This window comes from Mercurialis annua, linkage group LG3 (genome assembly GCF_937616625.2).
Source record: "Mercurialis annua linkage group LG3, ddMerAnnu1.2, whole genome shotgun sequence".
Lineage (NCBI taxonomy): Eukaryota > Viridiplantae > Streptophyta > Magnoliopsida > Malpighiales > Euphorbiaceae > Mercurialis > Mercurialis annua.
Genome location: NC_065572.1, coordinates 6,570,619 through 6,593,492, shown reverse-complemented (window position 1 = coordinate 6,593,492; position 22,874 = coordinate 6,570,619). Strand labels below are relative to the sequence as shown.

The 22,874-nt window shown below is 31.1% G+C and overlaps 5 protein-coding genes across 6 annotated transcripts; 4 read left to right on the top strand and 1 right to left on the bottom strand.

The window, feature by feature from the left end:
• Positions 1-187: 187 nt before the first annotated feature.
• LOC126674127 (zinc finger CCCH domain-containing protein 11) lies at positions 188-4,644 on the top strand. Of its 2 annotated transcripts, none has more exons than XM_050368508.2 (10): positions 188-356; positions 504-542; positions 942-1,150; positions 1,292-1,376; positions 1,463-1,603; positions 1,716-1,804; positions 2,793-2,981; positions 3,128-3,258; positions 3,472-3,574; positions 3,997-4,644. In XM_050368508.2, exons 3-10 carry the CDS (start codon positions 983-985, stop codon positions 4,186-4,188), a joined length of 1,098 nt encoding a protein of 365 aa, XP_050224465.1. In that variant the 5' UTR covers positions 188-356; positions 504-542; positions 942-982; the 3' UTR covers positions 4,189-4,644. The 2 variants fall into 2 exon arrangements, with proteins under 2 accessions (XP_050224465.1, XP_050224464.1); XM_050368507.2 differs by having other exon boundaries at positions 188-375.
• Positions 4,645-7,336: 2,692 nt separating this feature from the next.
• On the bottom strand, positions 7,337-12,759 carry LOC126671423 (GDSL esterase/lipase At5g45960). The gene is made up of 5 exons (XM_050365192.2): positions 12,384-12,759; positions 12,029-12,159; positions 10,900-11,133; positions 9,028-9,298; positions 7,337-7,693 (listed from the first exon to the last, which is right to left on the bottom strand). Exons 1-5 carry the CDS (start codon positions 12,658-12,660, stop codon positions 7,497-7,499), a joined length of 1,110 nt encoding a protein of 369 aa, XP_050221149.1. The 5' UTR covers positions 12,661-12,759; the 3' UTR covers positions 7,337-7,496.
• A 1,227-nt stretch (positions 12,760-13,986) lies between these two features.
• On the top strand, positions 13,987-16,003 carry LOC126671142 (uncharacterized). Its single transcript, XM_050364858.2, has 4 exons — positions 13,987-14,529; positions 14,652-14,731; positions 14,815-14,873; positions 15,616-16,003. The coding sequence occupies exons 1-4, from the start codon at positions 14,239-14,241 to the stop codon at positions 15,918-15,920; spliced, it is 735 nt and encodes a 244-aa protein (XP_050220815.1). The 5' UTR covers positions 13,987-14,238; the 3' UTR covers positions 15,921-16,003.
• A 103-nt stretch (positions 16,004-16,106) lies between these two features.
• Positions 16,107-19,159, top strand: LOC126671143 (uncharacterized). Its single transcript, XM_056105308.1, has 4 exons — positions 16,107-16,497; positions 18,014-18,116; positions 18,372-18,536; positions 18,645-19,159. The coding sequence occupies exons 1-4, from the start codon at positions 16,368-16,370 to the stop codon at positions 18,724-18,726; spliced, it is 480 nt and encodes a 159-aa protein (XP_055961283.1). The 5' UTR covers positions 16,107-16,367; the 3' UTR covers positions 18,727-19,159.
• Positions 19,160-21,400: 2,241 nt separating this feature from the next.
• LOC126674955 (ethylene-responsive transcription factor ERF091) lies at positions 21,401-22,325 on the top strand. Its single transcript, XM_050369508.2, has one exon. The coding sequence runs from the start codon at positions 21,486-21,488 to the stop codon at positions 22,254-22,256; it is 771 nt and encodes a 256-aa protein (XP_050225465.1). The 5' UTR covers positions 21,401-21,485; the 3' UTR covers positions 22,257-22,325.
• The last annotated feature ends 549 nt before the right edge of the window (positions 22,326-22,874 follow it).

The window sequence follows — 22,874 nt, the reverse complement described above, 5'->3', positions numbered from 1 at the left end:
GGATAAATTGATCCGGTTTTGCGAAGTTTAGGGGGGTATTCCCACTCTCTTAGGAACATTCTTGATACGATTTGTCTAGTCGTGGGTCTGTTTAGTCCATTTTCACGTATTTGGGTGTATTGGATACTTTGTTCTTTGTACTACACACCTAAAACTTTTAAAAGACTAAAATACCCTATTTCAATTTTAATTTTGCACGATATTTTCAGTAGCCCTAACTCTCACATTTTCTCTTCTCTTCTTCCATCGAATCCACCATCACCACCACTTTATCCACATCGCCGTCGCGGTTCTGTTCTTCGTCCATTAGCGCCGCCGTCTAATCCTCCATTAACCGCCAGTTTTGTCTCAAAATTGTCCGCGTCAAATTCACCTGTTAGTATTTGTTTTTATTTGAATGTGTTGTTTATTAAGCATTCTCCTGTTAGTTTCGCTAATTTCTTTGATAATTTATTTGATTTCTATTGTATCTAATGTTTAATGTCTTTCATATTTTGTTGCAGATTTTTCATATTCCTAATTTTCAGAAATTCATCTTATTGGTAAGTATCTTATTTACAATGAATAATCTGTTTTTTAGTTGTTATAGACCGGATTTAATTTAGTTTATAATTTAGTTTAGTTTATAATTTGGTTTAGTTTATAAATTAGTTTAGTTTATAATTTAATTTAGTTTATAATTTAATGTACTTTATAATTTAGTTTAGTTTGTAATTTAGTTTAGCATATAATTTAAGTTAGAATGAGATCACAGTCTGTTTCATTTTTGTTTTGAATATATGTTTTTTTTATATGTTGAGAGATGAAAAATTGCACTTGTGATTTATATATGAACTTCATTAACTATTCACAAGAATTAAAAAAAAATTATTAATATATTCGTACAGTATTTAACTATTTATTGAATTTAGTAATCCAACTGACCCTATTAAGAAATGCAGTGTAGAGTTTGCTAAATTGGATGCACATAACATAAGAAGAGATGCCACCAAAGCAAGCAAAAGCCGATTTGGCCAAGAAGCAGAAGGTCGTAGAAGACAAGACCTTCGGTCTCAAGAACAAAAATAAGAGCAAAAATGTCCAAAAATATGTTCAGAGTCTCAAACAGTCCGTTCAGCCCAAACCCGACGCCTCTAAGGTCACCGCTAAGGTTAGTTCAACTCATTTATCACTGTTTTCAATTTTGTAATTTTATCGTTTTTGCTTAGAAGGATGATTAATCATGTTTAATTTTTTTTATGGTAAGCTTTTATATTTGTTTTGTTGATTCAATTAGTAATTTTATAAACAGAAAAAGAAAGAGGAAGAGTTGGCTAGAGAGAAGGAGCTCAGTGATTTGTTCAAGGTTGCTGTTAGCCAGCCCAAAGTTCCTCCTGGTATATAATTTTTTCTCGAATAAGGTTAATTTATGATACTTGGGAGTCTATTTTGTTACTGAAAGAGACTGTTGTGTAATCATCAGGTGTTGATCCCAAGTCTATATTATGCGAGTTTTTCAAACATGGACAATGTGCTAAAGGTTTCAAATGCAAGTTCTCTCATGATTTAAATATCCAGAGGAAAGGAGAAAAGATTGATATTTACAGCGACAAGCGTGATGATGGTTCTTGCTTTATTGCTCTTTCAATTTTGTTTTTTTGCTGTTGACTTGCGACTTTTCGTTTATTTATGATTTATTTTGTTCTCACCGCTATATGCTACAATTTTTTGTTTAGATACTATGGAGGATTGGGATCAAGAGACCTTGGAAAAGGTTGTGGAGTCGAAGAAAACAGAGTATAATCAGAACAAACCCACTGAAATTGTAAGTTTTTTCCTCCAAAAGGCAAAAAATGTACTATGCACTACTAAAATAAGTTTCAATTTTGTTTACCCTATCAATTAATAGTCTGCTTTCCTATTGATTTCATGCTTCTTTTCATTTCCTTTTGTTCATCTTTATGATTCGCATATCCTGATTCTGAACATCATTTTTTCCATGCCAATAATTTCCTCCTTCTAAGTTTCATGCATATCCCTTCCGGTTATGTAGCCTGCTCCTCCGTGAAATATAAGCTTCATGCTTTTATCTTTGCAATTTATAACCTGCTTCTGAGCTTTATGAAGTGTGTTAAATGTGAACTCTTGGTATTCTTTTCCCTCAATGCTATCTTTTTGAAAAATGAATATGTAATGCAAGAAATTACGATTTCAATGAGAAATTCATTGTTCGTTTGGTATTTATGTTTCTTTTTCAAGGCTTTTTAAGTCTCTTGTCTAAGTTTTGATCGAGGTAAAATAGGATTTGACTGTATGAAGTGTATTAAGTATCTAAAAACATGGTTTTTAAATTATGTGTCAGTGAAATTTTAGTAGATTTTGAGGAGAGGACATGTTTGAAAGTGGAGGATTTAGCTTTTATGCAGAAAAGTAAATTATCGAAGACGTGAGGAAGTGAAGGCTTGTTTAATAGAAAAGATGACATTTCTAAAAGGTGTTCTTTTAAGTTTTGTATTCTTACACAAATAAACTTATGGCAGCTACAGATCCATGTTTAATATTTACACTTATGAGTAAACAAGATGAAGCAAAGGACGCCACACATGAATGAACTTATGGCATTTACACGTCTACATATACACATTTACACTCAGGATTTATCGAGTTGACTAATGATGTCAGTATAGCCTGGAGAAACCGCCATTGTTCATATTCATGGGATTTAATCAACCTATAGCCATATTTTGGGCCGATATGAATAAGTCTGACTTTCTTTATTTAGATTTACATTAACTTTGACTTTTATTCTGCAGGTATGCAAATTTTTTTTGGAAGCTGTGGAGAAGAAACAATATGGTTGGTTTTGGGTCTGCCCAAATGGCAGTAAAGAATGTCATTATCGGCATGCTCTTCCTCCAGGATATATATTAAAATCTCAGATGAAGGCCTTGTTGGAGGAGGAGGCTAATAAGATACCTATCGAGGAGGAGATCGAAAATCAGGTGATATTATAATTGTTTGAATAATGAGTGTCACGGTCCCATGCATCCAACTTGAGGGTTGTTTCATGATTTTTTTTGTTGTTTTTTGTATGAGCATTATATTCCAATTTAGTGTTTTTTAACTAAAAGACTATTCTTTGGTTTAGCGTGCTAAATTAACAACTTCCACGCCAATGAATCCTGAGTTGTTTATGCAATGGAAGACAAGAAAGATAGAAGAGAGAGAGGCTGGTTTGGCTGCACAGAGAGCAGAGAGGGCTAAGAATGACCGTATGAGGTATGTCTTCTGTCTTCACACTCGTATATTGGACACAATTGCTCGCACACGCATTCATGCATATTTATGTTATTATAGTCCAGCTCCATCATAGAGGTACATAATTCCCCTCCCCCCCACCAACCCACATTGAGTGCAAGTAGACAGATGTAGTGTTATATGTCCTTGTTTCATAGACATAACTTGATAAAGTGTTGCACTTTTCCGTTGCAGTGGCCGTGAGCTATTTCTATCAGATGCTAGCATATTTGTGGATGATGCTGAGGCATACGAGGAATATCAAAGAGAGGAACAATCAGATGCTCCTCAAGAAAAGGTATTTTTTCTACAAGTGTGACAAAGCAGATCAGACACATGTATAATTGGTTGCTTTGCATGTCTGTTAGATGACATTATTGGAGAAATTCATTAGGTTTTGCATGGGGGTGGTCCATATCATTTGATCAGACACATTTGTATAATTGGTTGCTTTGCATGTCTGTTAGATGACGTTATTAGAAATTCATTAGGTTTTGCATGGGGGTGGTCGATATCATATGAATGTTGGCCAAACTGATAGGCTGTTAATCAACTTGTGCATTTGTTGATGAAAGCTGTTCAACTTTTTTAGTTGGCATTGTTCTTAATGTGTTCTCTTAGAATGTTGATGCATATGATCTAGTAAACTGTAAAAGCCCCAAGTATTCAGAAAAAAATGAAATATTCAGACTCACGAACTCCATTTGCCTGTCTGTTTAGGCCAATGTTAGTTCTTCTGTTGGTGGACCGAGTACATCAGCTACATCTGATGGCAATGCAGCAGATCCTCATGGTAACGGCGACGATGACGAAGATGAAGATGATGAATTGGACTTGGATGAGCTAAATGAACTGGAAGCAAGTTTAGCAAAAACATCAATACAAATTCAAGAGCCTGGCAGTGACAAATAAAGTTTCAGTGCAGAGTCTGCGGTCTCCATGCCTTTTAAAGTGCTGACTTCATGATTCTGCTGCGGAATGATACATGTGACCACTTAGGCTGTTGATGGGGTTTTGCAAGATCTTGGGGTACTTATGAGCCTTCTCTTTTGTCTTTCCGTTTCAGTCATACTTGTTCACTAGATACCACCTATTTATGAGATCTTTGAGTATGAATAAGTTTGTGTCCCTTGGATTTTTCAATTTTGTGCCTAGTTGCGGTGCACGGTCTACCCAGGTCAAAACTTCTCAGTGAAAATGTAGGCGGATATATTATGGAGCACTGAAGTACATGATGAGGCAGTAGACATTTTTGTCACTTAGGTTATGGAGTCTGTTTATTTATGAATTTCTTGCACAACTTAAATTTGAAAGAACGCCCATAGCATAGCTGTGTTTTAATGCTCAGTTAAGCTCAAATTTCCAACATCCGGTTATTTGATTATTAAAAGCGTAACTAAATAGCAAGTCGTGGAGATTTTAAGATAAGAATCCGTTCCTACAGTCCTACTTTTATTTTAGAGAGAATTAGCTAATTACCTAGATTAGAAAAATATTAGCATTTAGTAACCCTAAAATTTTAACTTGATTTACATACCCCACGCGTGTCAACCATTTATTTTTTTACTCTGCTCTTTATTTTTTATACTCCACTTATACCTAACACACTTTATTCAAAGTTTCTTCTTCTTCTTCTTCTTCTTCTTCTTCTCTTCTCAGCTCATTTAAAGAGAAAAAAAAACAACAAATCAACAATTCAATTTAAAATCTTCAGCTCATAGCAATTCAACAAATTGATTTCTCTAATTCTATCATTACTTTTTAAAAATTTATTGTGACTTTAAAATTTAATTTCGATCCGCTCGAATTTTTAATTCCTAATCAAATAGCTTCAAATTTCACTTCGAATTCAAATCTAACGATCATAACTTTCTTAAAAAACAAAGAAAACTGTAAATTATTAATTTATTTGTTCTTATTAAAAATCTATTAAAAAAGGTTTCAAACGGTTTCAAGTACAGTTTCAATTACGGTTTCAAACCGTTTACAAAGGTTTCAAACAGTCTAAAACAGTTTCTAAAAAACACTTTTAAACAGTCTAAAAAATAACAGTTTCAAAAAACAGTTTCGAACCGTATAAAACAGTTTCGAACCGTATAAAACAGTTTCAAACCGTTTACAAAGGTCTCAAACTGGATAAAACAGATTCTAAAAAATACTTTTCAATAGTTTATAAAATAACAGTTTCAAATAGTATCAAACAGTTTCAAACCGTTTACATAAAAAATAACAGTTTCAAAAAAACAGTTTCAAACCGTTTACAAAGGTTTCAAACAGTATAAAACAGTTGCAAACCGTTTCCAAAGATCTCAAGCAGTCTAAAACAGTTTCTAAAAAACACTTTCAAACAGTTTAAAAAATAACAGTTTCAAACAGTATAAAACGGTTTCAAACCGTTTACAAAGGTTTCAAACAGTATAAAACAGTTTCGAGAAAACAGTTTCAAACGATTTCTAAAATTAATTTAAAACATTTGAAAACCAGGTCAAAATATCATTAATGAAGAACATTACGATTTTTTCAAAAAAAGTTGTAAAAAATACCAAAAAACGATGCTAAAATAATTTAAAACAACATAAAAAGAAAAAAGTAGAAGAAGAAGAAGAAGAACTTTCTCATCTATCACCATCATATTATCTCTTAAACTCTTTTTTTATTCAAATTTCTTTGTCTTGTAGTTCATTTGTATAATGTGGAAAATAGAAAAAGCATATTTAAGAAAAACGAAGAAAAAAAAAGTTGCAGAGGAAAGAAGAAGAAGAAGAAGAAGAAGAAGAAGAAAAAGAAGAAGAAGAGAGAGAAAAAGAAGTGAGAGAAAAAAAAATGAGAAGGAAGAAAGAGAGAAAAAGAGAGAGAAACGAAAAAAACGAAAAAAGAAAGAGAAAAAGGAGAGAGAAAAAAAAGGAAAATAAGATATGCATGTGTTTAAAAGAAGGAGAGTAAAAATACAAATAAGTTATTTTGCTAATTGAGGTACAACTAAAAATAATAGAAAAATAGAGTAAAAAAGTAAATTTTTGAAATTGAGGTATTTAGAATAAATAAATTAAAAAAAGGAGTGTTTTGTGCAAATTCCTCTTTATTTTATTATTGGTCAAGCTCTTCTTTTTGTGTATTGAGGTTGGGGGTTTTCACCTACTCTCTCAAGCTGCGGTTCTCCTACTAATCTCTGCTAAAAACGATAAAAAGAATAAAAGAGATTAGGACTCTTATCCCCTTGATTTCTGTATGGACTGTGTATAGGGATGGATGGTGTAAATTAACTAAACTTGACCTCTCATGTTCAATTGAACTTCAAAGGATCGTGAACCGTAATAATTTTGATTTAATTATAATTTGATGCACATATATTTCGGTTATATCTTGGTTAAGAAAAAGAAAAATTTGGTTAGGGTTAATTTGGTCACTGAACCAACCGTAAAAGCTGAATTAAATTAGTGAAGTTTTGCATTATTTATCAGAAAAAAAAAAACAAAGCACGACCAAAAATTAGAATGGATTTTAATTTGTACTATTGATATGGTAACCTAATCAATAGATGTTGATAATCTTCTTCGGCTGTGCACTTGGAGACTGTTCTTGGGTTGTTCCGGTCTACTGAATTTATTTTTCTTGCTTTAGATTTAAAATGTTCACCTAGGGAATTGTCCTAATTTTATAATAAGCTAAAACCAAACTGAATCAACATGGCCACCAAATATTACCACTTTATAGCTTGTATTACATCAATAATAATAATAATAAGTATTAAAGTTTCATTATATGGTACTATCTTTGTCGCATAGTCTAATTTGACTTAAAATTATAAAAAATAATCCCGTTACTAGTTTTGAATTTTAATGTCTAAATTGAAACAAAATAAACTCCACTCCCCCCCCCCCCCCAAAAAAAAAAAAAAAGACAAATATTTTATGACTGAAATTTTTTAATACCATTAACGCACATATCCTTTTTTTTTTCTATTCGATATTTTAAGGAACAAAAGTAAATAAATAGAAAGTCAAGTAATGAACCTACTAAATATCAATTTGGTAAAAGAAAAGGCATCAACATATACTCCAACATCAAACTTAATTTCACTACAGCAGATTTTTCTGTAAATACATTATACATACATTTTATTTAATTTCTGTATACATCAATCTTTAAACAAAAGAACTTTTTTTTTCTTTTGAAAAAGGGAAGAAAATAAATTACATGGGAGCAATGAATTTATGAAGCTAGGGATGGTTGAGTAAAGAAATAATATTAGAACGTGTAGCCAGAAAAATTTTATAGTAAGTCTTCTCAGTTGGATGAATAGAATCCCAAAATACATATTTTGATGGATTAGGGCATACATACGACTTTGGATTGCATAATATTCCTGCTTCTAGGTAACCCGTTCCACAGCATCCGCTATTTACCTCGTCAAATTCTTTATCACCCATAAAAAAAAGTAAAATCAATTAATAATTTTTAAAACTATAATAAAATCAATTAACTGTTCTGAATAATTTTTTTATTTGTTTGGTCTATCAAATTTTGGTTTGTGTCAACTACATGGAAGTAGCAAATAAAAAAGAAGTCTAATTTATAAAAGTAAAATATGTATTAATTTTGTAATTTGTTTTTGTAATAAATTATTGGCTTAATCACCAAAAAATGCCAAACCTATACATTTTGTGTCAATTATAGCTAAACCTTATTTAAATATTTCAGCTGCCATGCCAGCCAATTGCTTAGTTGGCGGTGACGTGGACGACACGGTGTCAAAAAACCGGTTCGATTCAAAAATGGCTAAAAAAGAAACATAACATATAAGATTTGGCTAAATCTGGTGATTTTTAAAGGTTTGGCTATAATTGACACAAAACGTATAGGTTTGGCATTTTTTGGTGATTAAGCCTAAATTATTTACATAATTGAATAAAGCACATAACTTTTTTTATTCAAATTTTAGCAAAAAAATATGTTTTTTATAGATATTTATGAAATTACAAAAAAATCTTTTTTAAAATATATATGCAAACTAATTTATCATAAAAATAATCTAAAATTCAAAATTCTTGTTTATTTTTATAAATTGTATTCTTTATCTTTTCATTTTTTATTTGAATTTATTTGATTCAAAATTATAGAACTAAGTTACCAACCATAAAATTTAATAGCAAAATAATTTAATATGTCCAAAAGTTTAATTTATTATTTCTAATAAAACTATAGACTAAATGATTAAAATGGTTAAGTTTTTTAATTATTGATATATAATAAATTTAGAAAGCAAACTAATCCTTTTTCATACACATCGGTTTTATAGTGTCTTAAAAAACTAAGGTTTAAGATCTGATTTTTTGCTATAAGCCTAAACTTTGGGGTTATTTTTATAATTATCTCAATATAAAATATACTTATTTTCATAATAAATTATTCTACAATTAGAAAAAAGTTGGTAAAATTTTAAGAGTTAATCTACTATTTTTTACGTTATTATCAAAAATTTATATTTTGTTCCCCTCCAAATATGTACTATTTTTAAAAATAACTCATGATATTGAATTTTTAAAACATTATAAATGAAACTCATCATTTATTTATTTAGATATATTTAAATTAAAATATAAATCATTGGATTAATTATTATAATCTCTTATTCAAAATATATATATTAATTTAAAAATAATATTAATATATTTCATCAAAATTAAATACATTAATATGAAGTAGAAGTTAGAAAGTAATGATAAAAATTAAAAATACACATGTGCTTACCAGAGCTTTCATCACCTTGGATCATCTTGGTCAACGGTCCATATGAATCCGAGATCAAGATTTTGACACCCAGATTTGCAAATCGATTTTGCAATAATGTAACTTCATTTTGGAGCATTCGATTGTATTCTCTTCCAATAGAAGATATAGATTCAATACATCCACGTTCAAGAATGGCATTGTGAGAGAACAGGGTGATAACTATAGGCAGGCAACCCATTGGAGATAATCCAGTTACTAATATTTTTCTGGCTCCTTCATTAATCAAATCCTATGTATCATTGAAATAGAAGTATTAGGTACTATTAATATACTTGATAAAATTAAAAGAAAAAACAATTATTCTACAGTACGTATATGAATTTGCGGGAGGCTACATTGCGGAGTTTGATAGTAATCTTGGACTTCGACGTCACCAAAAATATGAACAATATTTCGATAATAATACGCTTCAAAAATAAGAGTAAAATCTCTTAAAGTTCTATAATATTAGATTACGTATCTCAAGCAACTTGTCTAAGTTTAGTTTCTTTATGATCACTAGTTATGAATTTCATATGAAATAATATTTTAAATGCAATATAGAGAACTGATCAAAATATATTAGATTGACCACTAAATATTGATTTTTAAAAATTTATAATTTAAATAGAGTAAATTTAAACACCCCTAAACATGTAATATTCAGATCCGAGCAATATGAGTCTTGAACGTAAATATCAAACTGAAAAATAAGAGTTTTTATGTGCACATATATAGACATATTCTCTCAAATATAATTAAAAAAATTACTCTCTCCATTGTATTTAAAAAATGACATCTCTCATTTTTGCAGCCCATTTAAAAAAGTCATATTGTGTGTTTCGTGACAACTTATATGAATTTTCTCTTTTACCTCTTTTTTTTCTATTATTAATGACAATTAGTCTATAAATAAATTATAAGATCATTATTGATACGGGTAAAATATAAAAAATATTATAGTAATTAATATTTTCTTAATTTATGTGTAAAAATTATTTGTTTCTTTTTAAACGGGACGGAAAGAGTACTATTTTTATCTCAATCTAATTAAAAACAGTGTATTTATATACTTTTACACGCTGTTTAAAAAACTTCAATAACTAAAATATAATTTATTTTCATATTATCGAATTGTCACATATAAACAATTACATATCTAATTCATAAAAAAAAATACATATCTATATAAACTTTTCCTTTTACAGTTATTACTTTTTTTAATTACTTGAAGATGATAAAAGAAATAAAATAAAAAATTATTTTATAAATAAAGAGTATTATTTAAATTAAGATATTATAATAAATTGAGACAGATGAAATATAATTATGATATATAAATTCATTTTATTTTAATTTAAATTGGTGTAGTTGACCTAAATTTTAATTGAAAATGATATAATTGAGATCTAAGTAGGAAGAAATGTTAAGCACTGACCCAAAATGTCCCCCCACTATAAATGACAAATAATTAATTGGAAGAAATCATCATGCCCCATAAAATAATGCACCACATAATTACATATTGACCCTACCACGCATAATCTAATATATCTATGACCTGACAGTGAATTCAATTGCCCCAGCCCTTCTAGAGCTTCTACCACATTATATCATTTGATATTAAATTTAAAATTTAAAATTAATTAACTCATATTTAGCTAATTTATTCAAATATGGATAATATTTTATATTTTTAATTCAATTAAGGATAGAGTAAGTTATTTGATCTTGACGTATAAATTTAAGAACCGAGATAACCTTTGGTGCACACTCAATATCAAACGGTGGCGACAAATAAATATTTTAAATAAATTAATGGAATAATAAGAGAGTGAGCAGAGGAAAAACCTGAAGAAGTTTGATATTATTATGCAAGACGAATTGCTGATAACCTGAAACGGAGTAGGTTTTTCTTCGAATTGGAAGGGTAAAATAATTGACCACAAAATCATTTGTTGCTGCACTTACTATAAATAATGCTTTATTTATATGATTTTTTGTTCTTTGCTTTCCAATGGCAGATTCTAGTCTTCTTTTGTACTCTTTTAGATACTCCACTTGCTTTGGAATTTCTATCACATTCTGTTTCAAATCAACATTTTTATGATCAATTCATTTATAAATAAATAATAATATAAACAAATTAATTTTTTAACTATCAACAAAAAGTATACTACTATTAATGTAGCAAACGATTATTGTTATGTAGCTATTAATGTGGAAGTTGTGCCATTAATACAAAGAATTGGCATTTATAGGCTTTAATAGTTTTATTTCATCATGTGCTTGTTTCCTACTTCAATGGGCCACTATTTAATAAAATGATCATTTTAGATAATTGACTTTCTTTCATTAATTTTAATGAAATGAGATCGTTATTAGGTATAACAAATTAAACTACTGTATGTCTAACTTTTTTTAGTACAGCATGTAGGATATCTTTAAATCGTTCCAATTCATATTAATTTTTACTAGCGCTAAAACTATCGTATGTCTAGCTTTTTTTAGTACAGCATGTAGTTAAATCGTTCCAATTTATATTAATTTCTACTCACGCTAAATAAGTTTTTGCAGTAGGCAATAGCTATAAATGAATACAATAAAATTTGCGGCCTCATTTAAAACAAAAGAACACTTCATCAACTTACATGTATCTTGAAAATACTATATGTCTACCTTTTAATTAATCATATTATATTATATTATATTGAGGGTAATAGATATATTAATACTAAAGTTACTTAAAGATTATAAACACTCAAACTTATTTGTATTTTAATTATAGCCAAATCAACAAAACTGATCTAATCATATTTTAAAAAGGGAATCAGACAACTTGTGTTATACATATAAATCGTCATGTAATAGAGATAATCAATTACATTTTTCGAGGACATTATATTTTTACTATCACTAAATTATTATTATATGTTATTTTGCTCCCAAAAATTTAAGCTGCATCAATTTAGACACTTACACTTATTTGTGGCGTAAGAGGATCGAATCCGGTGCCAGCCGATGCAAAACTGACTCCGCTCTTTAGCTCTTCAATGCTAAGACTTGGGTCCAAATATGGAGGCACATAATCTTTCAACCCGATATACGAAGCTGTAACATGAAAATATTAGCAACACTTAATAAACAAATTAAGTTTAATTGCTTCAAAAATCATAAACATTAGCGGTTTATATTCCAGTGTCCATGTCGATATATTTTTAACGGAAAACAGATAAGTATCTCAATGCGCTAAAGTTCATAATTTTTGAAGTGATTAAGTCGAGAAATTAATAACGTGATCGAAACAATAAGAGAGAATAATTTATATTAATTACCTATAAAATCGGTGGTGAGTCGGCCATTGCTGAACCTTCCGGTGGGAAGTTGATTGGGAAAATCTTGTCCGTAAGGTGGAAAATTACCTTTAAAAATGGTTTTAATGAAGTTATTATTGCCGGGATCTACTGTGGAATCTCCGAACACTAGAATTGCAGTAACTGAGAAATTAGAAGTCTTTGCTGAATGTGCGAGAGCTCCATTTTCAGACAAATTACAGACAAGAACATAGAACACATGTACCAGAAGAAGAAGAAGAAGATAACATGTTTCCATGGTAGTTGAGTGAAGTTAGCTAGATTTTTTTGTGTTTTTAAGAAATTGAATGAAACGAAGGAGATTACATTTAATTTATAGTGCTGGCATGACTTAATATATAGTTGGGTTGTTTATTTTGTAGGCAACGTATTCTTTTATATGAAAATTTTGATCATTTTATTTAAAAGATAATTCAAATATTCTGGTCTGTTTATTTTACAAATAAAATATATACATTTAAATTTTAATTTTAATTATTTTCTCGCACATAATTTTTATTTAAAATTTCTATCATCCTTTGTAAATAAAATAAAAGATTAATTATGTAAATTAATCATTCATAAAATACACAGAAAATAAATATAATCTGAAACTTTGATATAAATATTCTCATTTATAAAATTGACGGACCAATAAATACTTTTTAGGAATAAATTTGATTAAATAGTCAAAATTGTAAATATAAGAAATTATTTTGCCTTTTCTTAAAGTAAATGTGTTTGGGTTGCTTATAAATTGAAAATTTCATTGACAGAACTGTCCTTTATATGGGTTAAATTATCTAACCAGCTTATAAAATTTTGGGCAGTTAATTTAATTCAATTTCGAATGGTTGGCTAAGGTTTGGAAATTAAACTGTGTTCTGTTCTAACTTATAAGTATAGTAGAGTGAAGAGGAGACAAAATTTTGTGGCTCCCAGGGAATGTAAAAACAATCTTCCCAACGGTGCAATTTTGGTTTCTTTTTACACTTCTTCACGTTGTGCTGCACCATTTTCTTTTCAGAAAGATTTTTTTAATTTAGCCGAAACTTTCATCAAATCCGTTCACATTCATAAATTTTGAAGGTAGTATAAATCTCTTCATGTTAGTTTTTTTTTTTTAATTAAATCACTCCTCACATTTAATATTACTATTATATAATACTCCCAGTAATAAAAGCCTAGTTATACAATTTGGATCCTCATTTTTGTTTTAGGCTTTAACTTGATCTTGATAATATTTTTATTCAAAAATATTATTTAATATTATTAAAAATAACAAAATAGACTATCGTTAGTAGGTTTGCTTTCATCGTTATCTCTGTCAACGTGGACGACATATGACATACACTTAAGATTTATTTTAATTTGAACACGAATAATTTTTTTTAACTTAAAGTCCAAGTTAGAAACCGAGCCAAATTTGAGGAACAAATTGTATATTTAACCTTTTATTATTAATATATATTAATTAGTAATATTAAAACTAAAGATTAATTGAGTAATTTTACTTATTATTAAATAAATTTTAGTGATTCTATTAATTGATTTTATAGACTTCACCATTTGCAATACAGTCCAAGAGCTTGAACCTCAAACAATGTCAGCCCGTCAAAAACCTCAACCATTTTACTCAATTGGCCCTAATTTTCCAAATGAGTTCACCATAGTAGCCCACTATGGTCCGAGTCTGACTGCACCCATTAGCTAGAACTGTGCACTCTACCTGTTCGATCAAAGTTCTGAAAGAACCAGTAAAGGCAGACACACCCAATTTTCCTCAGTTTTTGCTACATTTTACCTGCATCAGCTTTTGTAGAATTAACGTGACACCATGCAGCGCATTTCATCAAGATTCTCAAGAACCTTAACAATCTCAATTTTCTCGTCTAACACATTAAACCAGCGTGCTTTCACCACCCACTCTATAAAATCACATCTCCTTAAACAACAATCCAACAACATTCCAACTCATTTTGGCAAGTGGGGTTCTCTTGGTTTTGTTAGAACCTCAAAGTTTGCAAGTGGGTTCGCTCCTTTGCAGCAAAAGCCGCTTGATTCTATCATGGATATCGAACGGGCCAAAACCAAGTCACCCGAGGATCTAGCTTCAATTTGGGACGATGTAATGTATTCATCTTTTTTCCTTTTGTATTATATTTGTATATTTATATTAATTGAGCAAGATTTTATAATATGAATTGAATTTTGATTGTTTATTCATGGGTGGACTTTTTTTGTGGCTAGTATCACTTGGGAAGAGGTCATATTGGTGCATCTATGAAAGCCAAACTTTATCATTTGCTAGTGCAAAGAGCAACAGGCTGGTAATGTCATCGCACATCATATTTGTTTCTAAGAGGCACGTCTTCTCGAGCTATTTTCATTATTCGTACTGTTTCGTTTGCAGCCGGTACTTTGTTATTCCTATGTGGAGAGGAAATGGTTATACAACAATGTTTGCTCAAGGTTAGTTTTTGGACTTCTTATGACTACTGGTGTTTTTTTTATTAATTATGCTTAGCAAAATCCTCAACCCGGTTAATTACCTTGTTTGATAAATGTATGTCAATTGTCATCTCTTGCATTGATATGCCATTACACAATCATGTATCCTCATGTTTGGCCCCTTTTGGAACTGGGAGTGCAATGCCATAGAATTGCTGAAGCCTGAAAAGTTAGCTTTGCTTATTTGCACATCTTCTTTGGTATAGTAATTTTCAGTTGATAGCACGAGCTAATTGCATTCATCCTGCATGTCTGTAATATTTAGTTATGATAAATAAGTTTACATATTGTTAAGATGATAGAACTATTATTTGAATATTTAGGCAAATTGACAATTTGACATAATATCAGAGCTTAAGCTTTTTAGTGAATTGATTATTTAATATGATATCAAAAACTCTATGATTTAGAATTGGATCTTTGGTAACTCATATTTGGTTTATAAAAATATTTGAGCACAATGTGACATGCCGGTGTACTAGTTTGTTATGCTTCAAGTCCAATGAGCATTCATGTGCCGAGTGTATTAAGATAGTAAAATTATTCTTGAAGTCTCGCTTACCAGGTTGAACTTTTATAGAAATTGGTTATTTGACATGTAGTAAATTTGTGATACGAGCAAGGTCGTTGGGGATTTGCCTACTTGCAACTTTGCTGTGATTATAGTTCATTCAAACACCTATCTTGCTGTCCTTTTTTGCAGTAAACATGCCACACATGATTTTCACTGGTCTAGAAGATTACAAAGCAAAAGGAACTCAGGCATCGCCCTACTTTACTGTGAGCTTCTACACCGAATTTGCAGAAAGCAAGGACTTGGTACTTATCAGAGGAGATATAGTTTTTGCCAGCAAGCTTTCTGATGAAGAGGCAAAGTGGCTTTTAGAGGCTGCTCAGTCTTTCTATTTAAATGATGCAAGATTCAAGTTGGTTGAGCGATTCAACAAAGAGACGCATGATTTTGAGTTCAAGGATGTGCTTAGAGCTCTGGATATGCCTATTCTGTAATCTGATGAATCTCTGTCAAAATTTTGAATTATATGTTAAGTTTCAATTTAAGTAGTGTCAAGTTATCAACTCTTCTGATTTAATTTATCTGTTATATATTAATGATGACAGTGCATTCATTCCGTTCAAATTTTATAGGGAAGATGCCATTTGAATAAATTTCTTGAAAATTACCATTATTTTTTTTATTGTTGAATCCAAATGACTGAATCCACCGCGACAGCTAAGCATGTAGAGAACCTTTACGAGTTCGGTGAGAGACTTAATGAGTCCAAAGACAAGTCTCAGGTAGGTTTCATTTCATTAGAGGGCTGCCCCTATTCTGTAAGAATAATCCCGAGTGTCTTTCAAAAATTGTTGACATTCTCGTTCCTCTACTTTCAGCCGGTTGGTTGATTTGTGTTTATTACTTATGTTATTTGTGTCGGCAACTTTTACCTGATTGTCATGTATCTGATGATGTCATACTTACTTTTAATGATTTTAGACGAATTTGTGGAGCGGGATGCAGTATGCAAAGCTCTTATGTCCTTAATGAGGCAGGACGTGAAAGGTAATTCCCCCAATCACCAACTTGGTGAAGTTAGATTTCAGTGTACAATATATTGGTTGGACATAATTTCACTCTTTTTTAATGTTTCTTAGGACTTCAAGTTCAAACTCTTGTATAATTTGAAAAATGGGATCATGAGAATTAACATAACCATATTATTTCTTTATGTTATTGTTAGTATGTACAGAGAAAATGGTGGAGCTTTCACTTCATCTATGCCTCTATGCATTTGATGTAGTGAATGATAATGTGATTGAGTTGCTTTGAAAAGTTAATGTCTGTATAATTATCTAACATGGATATTAGGGGTTCCTTATCCAACGAAAACTTTTATGTTACTGAAGATGGTCTTTTTAAGTTTTAACACTGCATTATGAAATACACAATATGAAGTTATGTTTCTGGTATATTTGAAAAAGTTTTCTGTAAAATTTATCTATATGCATAAACTAGGAAAGTAAAAGAAAATCAAATATGGAATCATAGATAGGGCTGAAGTAACAATTTCCAACTTCTATGCAACAAAAGAAGCTATATGTTCATCATGATGCTCAGGATCTATTTAGTTATTTCTTTATTATATTTTGGATTTTGTGTCACACTTCTTGACGCATCGTAAGTCTGCTTTAGAATGAGATACTGTAATTTACCCCAACTATAGATTTTACTTTATCATGCGGCTGCTAATAATTGGGGTACTTAAGATTTACCTTTGGTCAGTTTCAAGTGAAAATCTTGGATCATGATTAGTGGACACGTAGTATGGTTATAGCTCCTTCGCTGAATCAATCTTTCATGTTTGCAGTATGACTGAGATTCACCCCTACGTTATATGGAGAAGTATGAACATTGTCATGTTAATGCTTTTGAGAGAAGGACTCTTGATTGAATGGAATCTAGTAGTGGGACTTGATCTTGTATAGACCAACTGAAAAAAGACCTACTATATGTAGTTGGATTGTTGGATAATTCAATTTGAAATGCTTCATCCTCTTACTCGTGAAACATATTTTTGTATTCTTTGAAGTGTAGAAATCTGAAGAATCAAAAACTAATTCACAAAAACATATCTGAAATGAAGTTACTTTAGTGACACATTGTAGGCCTGGTTGTTAAAAACCATGCCTAATCGATTGATTTCGTCATTGTACTTAAGTTAGAATAAGTTCTTTCATTGACCATATGGCGTGCGTGATACATTGTCAGAATCAACCATTAATACCGCTTTGGAAGTCACATAAGTAAGTTTTCTTACACTTCCTATTTGTTTTAAGCTTTAACAGCGCAAAGGGTATTCTTTATCAGCAGATATACAGTATGCTGATGCCAGGTGGGAGGTTCCTGTTGTGCTTCTTCTTCGTTACTGCACTGCGCAAGAGCTGAACTTAATTTTCCGTATTGTTGGGTTTGTGTTTTATACTCTTTAGTCTTTAGTTATCATCACGTAGAATTTCCTTTTCTATAGCATTCTATGAATTTGTTATGTATTTTAATTAATAGAATCTATTGCTAAATGATGGTTCTGTTCTTATCTTGGCAGGGCAGTCTGAAGAACATGGAGCTACTTACTGGTCATCCAACTGGCATCAATGGATTGATTTCTTCGTCTATGACCTTTTGCGGGTGTGGAGCTTTATCTTCACGTAAGTTTTCTTGTAGTATAGTAACGTTTGGGAAGACTATATACTTGTTGGTGAACTTCAGTGTATACTTTACTTGAAGAGCAGAATGTAAGTTGACTTGTCGAAGCAAATTTACTTACATTCTTGGACAAGTTCCATCATTACATGACTGGCGATTAGTTATTATTTCTTGGTAGTCTCTTTGGTGGTATTGTAGCGCAAGTGTAGGACTAAAATATTAATCTTTGATTCATCTTTATATCTGTTGGGTTTTAGGAAGAAAATCCTTCTCGAGAATGCACAATCATACAAACAGCTGGAAAGTTTACTCCATTCGAGTTCAATAGGATCCCCGAAATCAATGATTGTAATGTTCCTTTGGCTACTCGGAGGCATCAGAAGAGATGCAATCTCAAGCCTGTGGAATCTATGTCTTCTAAGGTATTCTGCCCTATATGCAATAACCCTCTGAGCGATTCTGAATTGTCAAATTATCCGCAGCTGTAGAAGTAGCCAAAGCTCAAGTTTTCATACTACCTGTTGTTTAAGTTGCAAGTTACAGATACTTCCCAAGGGCCCCTCATTATTGGAGCATTTGAATTTGTCTTTACCGCAGCAGCTAGTGGCGTGAGCAGAGCATGACGGCTGTGACAATTTGAATTTGCTAAGGTGATAATTTGAGGTTACGATTAGGCGATAGCTCTATTTATGGCATCATATGTTTGATTTGGCGCAAGTTTAACTGAATTTTGTTTGATGTCATTGGCTCTATTTTGTTTGATTTTTCTGCTGATTTTTGAATTTTTGTCTTCCTTTATTTCTAGATTGTCTGCTTTCCGACTGGGAAGAGTAACAATATTCGCATTTGGGTCAGGATGTTGTTTTTCTGTTTTATTGTTTTCTTTTCAGAAATTTTTGTTACATGTCGAGCATTTACGTATTTTTATAACAAGTTGTACACATTTTCAGTTGTATCAGATGTAACAATGGCTGCATCTTTCTCATGTAATAAATGTGAGTTTGAGATAGAATCTAAGTATTGAACTTGTACAGCTGAAAAGATAATTGCCATATAATTGCAACTTAGAATATAAATATATTTAATCCTCAATTTAAACATATTTTTGAATACAAAATTTATAAAATAAATCACAAAAATAAGCTCAATCGACTCAATCCCATTGCAAGAGAATCAACAAACTAAAAGGGGGTCTGGATTAAGCTTTATAATTAAGTTTAAATATTCTTAGTTGACATGGCCAACACTAAGTTCTATACATTCAATCCCCTAATTGTAGTTTCTTGCACTAATAAATTTATTCTTAATTTCTTTCTCCATTAATGCATTGAATCAAGATGAACAGCCGCATTTCATTTAATTAATCTTTCTTTAATATCTTCCATTGCAAGCATATATAGAAGCTTAATTCCCTTTTGGATTTGAATTTTATGCCCAAGCGTGTGATTAATTCTTATACTACTAATATTTTTCTCTTATCATTAGTTTATTTCTTCCTTAATCAAGGCGGCAATGCGTATTCCTCAAGAAATTAAAACGACCAGTAACTAATGGCATTTTGTTGCTTGATTATTAAGTTATTGAATGTCAATTTTCACAGTGTTCATTCCTAATATTAATTGAGCGAAAATAATTTTATCAGCGAACGAACACGTAAATTTTAGAAGCGTTTACGGAAATAGAAACGAAACGCGTAAGCTGTGATCAAATGGAGTACCACAGAGTAGTGCATAATTTATGAAACTTGACAAAAATGTCAAAGCATCTTTGAGGTTTTCAAACCACAAATTAGTTTTTTTTTTTTGAGAAATTAGTTTATCTGTGGGAACAAAGATTTTAAAATTGCCTTTAGGACGAAATTAAGCATTCAATTATATTCCTTATCTTTTATTCCTCCCCCTACTTTTTCGAAAGTACACAATCACTATACTTCAAACTGGAGCAAGTAGAAGAAGGAATTGTCTTTGTCAAAGATATCAACAGTGATTTATCAACTCTTGTTACTTCTACCGCAAGTGCTAAATGGTTTGGTATCGCTTAAACAAGAACTCGCATTCGAGTCTTGTGAATACAGAAAATCACCGCTGGCAGACTCACCCATCATGCCAGGTGCGTGACACGGGTCGGATCCGAATTAGTCAAGGCGAAGCCCTGTAAACCAGATGGGCAAAAAAAAAAAAAAAAAACTCTTGTTAGTTTTGATATGCAGCTTTGATTAATTAACCTATCTATTAATTACCCTAAATCCACGTTTCAATTTAGATTTATTACTATGGTTCAATGGAACATCAAGTTTGGAAGTATATCCAATTTATGTTCGCAAAATGATTTTATATCGGAAAAATGTATTTATTTATAAACAAAATTTGTCTCATTTATCAAATATATTATATTTTAAAATCTTGTCATGTATACCACGTCTTTTATATCTTTACCAAATATATTTACAATCAATTTGGACAGTATAACGTAAAGCTATACGTTTATATCTATATATGTATAAATTAACGTCCGTGACATATGTAATATTGTGCTACATCAATTCCAAAATCATAGTACATTTAGTAAACGTGCTAAAGTTATGAATATATAATTACATATTCAGGCCGAATTCGGACAGCTATATCCAAATCAATTAAAGGTATGAAATTTCACTTTTGTCTTCATATAAGCTAGTACTTCGGGATTGACACGTTTTTAATATATTTATTGTAATTAAAAAATTAACGGATCAAATTGTTAACTTTTTATAAGGATACAATATTGTCAAAATTATATAGATACTTTAAAATTAAAATGACTTTTGTTGTTTGCTGAACATGCTTTTTGTGCATATATATTTGTAAAGAAGATGGTACAGTGGTAAAGGTCCAAAGCATGTGAAAAATACCTAGACAGAATCACAAAATGCCATAATTAATCCACTAATGAAACATTATAAAGCAGATTCTTCGGTTCAAATCATTTCATTCCTTTTGTATCTTATTAATTGATGATCATGATTAATTATATTCAAAGCACATAATTAGTTCTTAATTACACATTACACAAGTCAACAACAAACCTTAAATCACCTCTTTCTTAGTTCTTACTATATTCTGTTAATTATCCCTCCATAACTTAAGCTAGTGAGTAGATTCAAGCACAAGTTTCCCACAGGAATTTTCATTGATCTTAGCTGTTCAGACAATTGCACCTAGATTACACGTATATACACACCCTTTATATGTATACCTATATATCATCTCTGATCACAATTTCTACTCTTTTCAAATATTTTCATAGCTTATGTATGCAAAGAAAACGTCTTGTTCATTAATATCTCGGAAATATACCGCCATAGTTAGGGCAGTCAAGCCAACTCTCGCACCATGGCTACACAAAGTGATGATCATCAACTACTAGAAAATGCATGGGCAAGCTTCATAGGAGTTGAAGCAGACAAACAAACAAGCATTTATAACGAGGTTCCAAAACCATGGGAGGAACTGCCAAATCTTGACGAGTCAGCAACAATTCTCGAAAGGCTACCGAGTTTAGGCCGGTGGATATCAATAGGAGCCGAAACCTGGGAACAACTTCTCGCAGGAATAGACATGAACACAAACATGAACACCCCTACAAGTAATATTAATAATAACAATAACTCATCATCAGAAATTTGCAGAAACTCGAATAAATCGAGTAATGGCGAAAATAATAAGAATTTATCGGGTACAAGTCGACGTTACAGAGGAGTAAGACGAAGGCCGTGGGGTAAATATGCAGCTGAGATAAGGGACTCGTCAAGAAAAGGAGCTAGGGTTTGGCTTGGAACTTTTACTACAGCTGAAGAAGCAGCTTTAGCTTATGACAAAGCTGCCTTAAGAATCAGAGGCTCTAAGGCTCATCTCAATTTTTCAGTTGAGACCGTTACTAAGGCTATGGGAATTGAGAACAGTTCTTCATCATCAACTAATGTTCGGCATAGAAAAAGGGCGTGTGTTGAAGAAAATGATGAGATTATGGAAGAGCCTGCATTAAAAAGATTGGCTAGTGGGGATGATACGACGTCGTTTGGGAGTTGTGATGACGTGTTTGATGTGCTGGAACTCCAGGATCTTGGGAGTGATTACTTGGACAGTTTGTTGTCTTCTTTATGATTTGCGATTGATAATTAAACTGGAGGAACATTTCCATCTGAGAAAAATGGACAATTGACATGTAGGTATCCAAACTATTACATTTTTTAACTTTCGGTGATCAAATTTTGATTAACTTCAATTTGTTAACTAAACTTTAATTTTATTTCTTACATAGTTTTTTTTTCTGTAAAAAGTGTATATTAGAAAGTAGATTGAAGAAGAATAATGTTTTCATTAATTATTAATGAATTCAGTACATAGCTTATATAAGCTGATTTACATATAACGGCTATATTGACAGCTGTTTAATCTAACTTACTTTAGCTACCTAACTGACTAATCCAACTAACAACTAACTGCTTTTTATTTAATTAACAGAAGAGTCATTTCTCTTTTGCTAATATTACAATCTGATCCTTATACTTTAACATCCCCCCTCAAGCTGGAGTGTATACATTGTGTAGACCCAGCTTGCTGATAAAAGAAATGAAATCAGAAGAAGGCAATGGCTTGGTGAAGAAATCTGCCAATTGCTGAGCTGATGCAATAGGTAGCAGATGAATCAAACCTGCTTGTATCTGTTGTCTCACAATATGACAATCAATATCTATGTGCTTTGTCCTTTCATGAAAAACA

What these genes read in the sequence shown, in the direction of transcription:
- LOC126674127 (XM_050368508.2), top strand. Translation starts at nt 983, where the DNA reads ATGCCACCAAAGCAAGCAAAAGCCGATTTGGCCAAGAAGCAGAAGGTC. An exon ending in CCAGCCCAAAGTTCCTCCTG is followed by an intron (nt 1,377 to 1,462) that starts GTATATAATTTT and finishes TGTAATCATCAG; the next exon opens with GTGTTGATCCCAAGTCTATA. An exon ending in AGAACAAACCCACTGAAATT is followed by an intron (nt 1,805 to 2,792) that starts GTAAGTTTTTTC and finishes TTTATTCTGCAG; the next exon opens with GTATGCAAATTTTTTTTGGA.
- LOC126671423 (XM_050365192.2), bottom strand. Translation starts at nt 12,660, where the DNA reads ATGGAAACATGTTATCTTCTTCTTCTTCTTCTGGTACATGTGTTCTAT. An exon ending in ATAATATCAAACTTCTTCAG is followed by an intron (nt 9,299 to 10,899) that starts GTTTTTCCTCTG and finishes AATGATACATAG; the next exon opens with GATTTGATTAATGAAGGAGC. An exon ending in CCAAGGTGATGAAAGCTCTG is followed by an intron (nt 7,694 to 9,027) that starts GTAAGCACATGT and finishes TGGGTGATAAAG; the next exon opens with AATTTGACGAGGTAAATAGC.
- LOC126671142 (XM_050364858.2), top strand. Translation starts at nt 14,239, where the DNA reads ATGCAGCGCATTTCATCAAGATTCTCAAGAACCTTAACAATCTCAATT. An exon ending in GTGCAAAGAGCAACAGGCTG is followed by an intron (nt 14,732 to 14,814) that starts GTAATGTCATCG and finishes TTTCGTTTGCAG; the next exon opens with CCGGTACTTTGTTATTCCTA. An exon ending in TACAACAATGTTTGCTCAAG is followed by an intron (nt 14,874 to 15,615) that starts GTTAGTTTTTGG and finishes CCTTTTTTGCAG; the next exon opens with TAAACATGCCACACATGATT.
- LOC126671143 (XM_056105308.1), top strand. Translation starts at nt 16,368, where the DNA reads ATGTATCTGATGATGTCATACTTACTTTTAATGATTTTAGACGAATTT. An exon ending in GTGTGGAGCTTTATCTTCAC is followed by an intron (nt 18,117 to 18,371) that starts GTAAGTTTTCTT and finishes GTTGGGTTTTAG; the next exon opens with GAAGAAAATCCTTCTCGAGA. An exon ending in TGGAATCTATGTCTTCTAAG is followed by an intron (nt 18,537 to 18,644) that starts GTATTCTGCCCT and finishes CTGTTGTTTAAG; the next exon opens with TTGCAAGTTACAGATACTTC.
- LOC126674955 (XM_050369508.2), top strand. Translation starts at nt 21,486, where the DNA reads ATGGCTACACAAAGTGATGATCATCAACTACTAGAAAATGCATGGGCA.